General features: G+C 41.2%; 1 protein-coding gene across 2 annotated transcripts; it reads right to left on the bottom strand.

The window, feature by feature from the left end:
- Nucleotides 1–2,049: 2,049 nt before the first annotated feature.
- On the bottom strand, nucleotides 2,050–2,598 carry LOC121433867 (SOSS complex subunit C-like). 2 transcript variants are annotated; one of them, XM_041632530.1, is made up of 2 exons: nucleotides 2,459–2,598; nucleotides 2,050–2,377 (listed from the first exon to the last, which is right to left on the bottom strand). In XM_041632530.1, the coding sequence occupies exon 2, from the start codon at nucleotides 2,310–2,312 to the stop codon at nucleotides 2,088–2,090; it is 225 nt and encodes a 74-aa protein (XP_041488464.1). In that variant the 5' UTR covers nucleotides 2,313–2,377; nucleotides 2,459–2,598; the 3' UTR covers nucleotides 2,050–2,087. The 2 variants fall into 2 exon arrangements, with proteins under 2 accessions (XP_041488464.1, XP_041488463.1); XM_041632529.1 differs by having other exon boundaries at nucleotides 2,050–2,598.
- Nucleotides 2,599–2,814: the final 216 nt, after the last annotated feature.

The raw sequence follows: 2,814 nt of genomic DNA, 5'->3' as shown, positions 1-2,814 counted from the left end.
TTACAGTTCAGAAGTTTAGTCGATTATCATCATGGCAGGAAGCATGGCAGCACATAGGCAGACATGGTGCTGGAGAGGTAACTGAGAGTTCTACATCTGGATCTGCAGGCAGCAGGAAGAGAACTGGGTGCCACACCAGGTTTGGCTTGAACTTCTGAGACCTCAAATTCCACCGCCAGGTACTTATTTCCTCCAACAAGGCTGCAGTTAATCCAGCAAGGCCACGCCTCCTAATAATGCCCCTCCCTGTGAACATATGGGACCATTTTCTATCAAACCACCACAGAATCCTTGGGTCATCTCTGACTATCAGATCACCTGTGTGCTTCTCTCTGAGAGTGTCCTGTAGATCTCAAGAGGCAAAGTTTCTTCTTTCCTACACAGGATGTATCCTTGGTCTCAATCAGTTCTCCACCTACGGCTGACTTGAACAGCACCATGTCCAAGAACACAGAGCATAGGGATGTACATTCTTGTGTCTCTTCATCCATCTCTATCATTGCCACAGTTTCTTTTGCATCTCACAGGATCATATTTAAATGCTGATCATAAACATGTAAGCTGCCTTGAAGCTTTCAGCCATTTCTCATCATCACACAAATTCGCTTAGCCTGGGGAGATCCAGGACCCCTCTCTAGTATTGGTAGTTTACTGCTGATTCATGATGTCTGCCATGTTTCAAATGCTGTACCTTTTCCCGTCTCCTGAGGGAAAAGGCACTCTGATACTATATTCTATAATGGCTACTTCCACAATTGGACCTGACCACTTAAAGCCTACATTCTTTCTTTTGCTATATAAACTCACTGCTATAGTTAATACTACGGATTATTACCGTGATTAACATGTGTCAATCTGTTTGACGGGCACCATGCTAAAGACTTTATATTCATCTTTTTCATTTCACCTTTGCTGCAAAATTTTTGTTTGTATTCATATTTGGCAAGATAGTAGTTGAGGCATACACACACACACACACACACACACACACACAGAGCGAGAGAGAGAGAGAGAGAGAGAGAGAGAGAGAGAAGGAGGAAGGGAGATGATGGAGGGTGTTAGTTAACTTCTCTGGGTGGAAGGCTGTAACTTATACAGCTATTGCTACATTCCTTAGATAGTAATTTTCTATTTCTATACATTTTTTGTTTTGCTTCCTGTTTATGGAATACTACAACTCTCCTTCTTTGGGATACCTGTAATTTCTTTTTTTTTTTATTTAAGAGAATTTAAAAGGCTTTAATTTGCCTAGTTTTAAATTTTCAATTAGATAAAAAATAGAAAACGACTCAAGCACACCGTTTGTGTAGCAACATGAAGTAAGAATACGAATACATTTAAGTACATAAAAATATATTACTTAGTTTTTCATAACAGTATTTAGTCACATCACTTATTGAAAAACAAAGATTGGTTGATAATTTAGTCTTATTTGGAGTTTTAACATTCAGAATAGGAGAACGAGTTACAGCTCAGAGTATTTCTACATATGTTGCTTCTGAACACAAGAAACCAAAAGTATGTTTGTAATGTAAGACTATTGTTCACATTTTTAAATAGCACCCTCATTTCTTTAAAGTTAGGACTATAAATGGTCCTTGTTTGGTTTTGGTATTTTGTTTTTTGAGGCAGTTTTCTATAACTCAGACTGGCCTCAAAAATCACTACCTAAGCAAGGATGGTTTTGAACTTCTGATCTTCCTGCCTGTTTCTCTAGTGCCAAGATGCGTATCAGAGCTTGTTTGTGCAGTGCTGGGGTCAAATCCAAGGCTTCATGCGTGAGACATTCGGTCCAACTTCTTGAAGGTGGTGAAGATTTTATAAAAATAAGCAATTCTAAGTCTGAGAATAAAGAGTCAAATGGTAATACAAAGAAGTTAGTCACAGGCAGCAGAACCAATTCCGCCAACCATACCGCGTTCAGCATCCCAGCTTCCCTTCTTTCTTCACTCTCACTTATTCCTTTCTTTAAAGAAACAGAAAACTAAATTCCCCAAAGTCCTCAAAGTCAGAGCTTGTATAGAGCCCAATGAGAGCTTTGACATCTGATACTAACTACATGGTCCCTCTGATCATAGGTACTTTCTTCATTCTGGGTCAAGGCGCTGTAAGACAGGAAGGATAAGATTCCCAAATGCCGAGTCTTGAGTTATGAAGTATCCAGACGAATGTGCGTGAGCATGCTGCAGAGCTGCCTTCTGCTGGGCTGCAATGTGCTGCTGCTCAGCATGGTCCCGGAAGTCCTTGTTAAGAGAGGGTCTGGAGAGGGAGATGCTAGCTCCAGGGTGACTTGCTGAAGATTGGTTTTGCATAAGTAATTTTCTTTTCTCTTTGTCCAGTTCAGCCAAGATCGCAACTCTATTTTTATTTTGAAAACCTTGTCCTGAAGGATTTGCTGCCATCTTCCTATTCTGTTTCAATTATATTCAGTGGCCACTGATCAGCACTTTACAATCATCCGGATGCGAGGAGTCTCGAGAAACCTCGCTGTCCGGTCACGGCTGTGCCGGGGCCGGAGGTGCCCACGCGGAACTCAGCTCGGGGCGGGGGCGCCACGCGGAACTCAGCACGAGCACAATGGAGCGCCGCACTACAACCTTCCCGCCGGCACCAGCTTCCGCCCTCTCGGGATACCTGTAATTTCAAAAGTGAAACTGTGCTATGAAGTATCAATAAACTGTAGTCGTATTTTTATTGTGGTTAATATAGCCTTAGGATTTAAATATTTACATCAAAAGACAAAGTGATTATTTGGGAATTATATTTTTAAAGAATCTATAAAGCAGGTCTTAATGTTTGAGTTCCACTACATGT

The sequence above is a fragment of the Microtus oregoni genome, unplaced genomic scaffold (assembly GCF_018167655.1).
Source record: "Microtus oregoni isolate MIOR12 unplaced genomic scaffold, Mior012 000041F_ref0000270, whole genome shotgun sequence".
NCBI lineage: Eukaryota > Metazoa > Chordata > Mammalia > Rodentia > Cricetidae > Microtus > Microtus oregoni.
The sequence above is the reverse complement of the archived record's forward strand: the minus strand, read 5'-3'. Positions and strand labels throughout refer to the sequence as shown.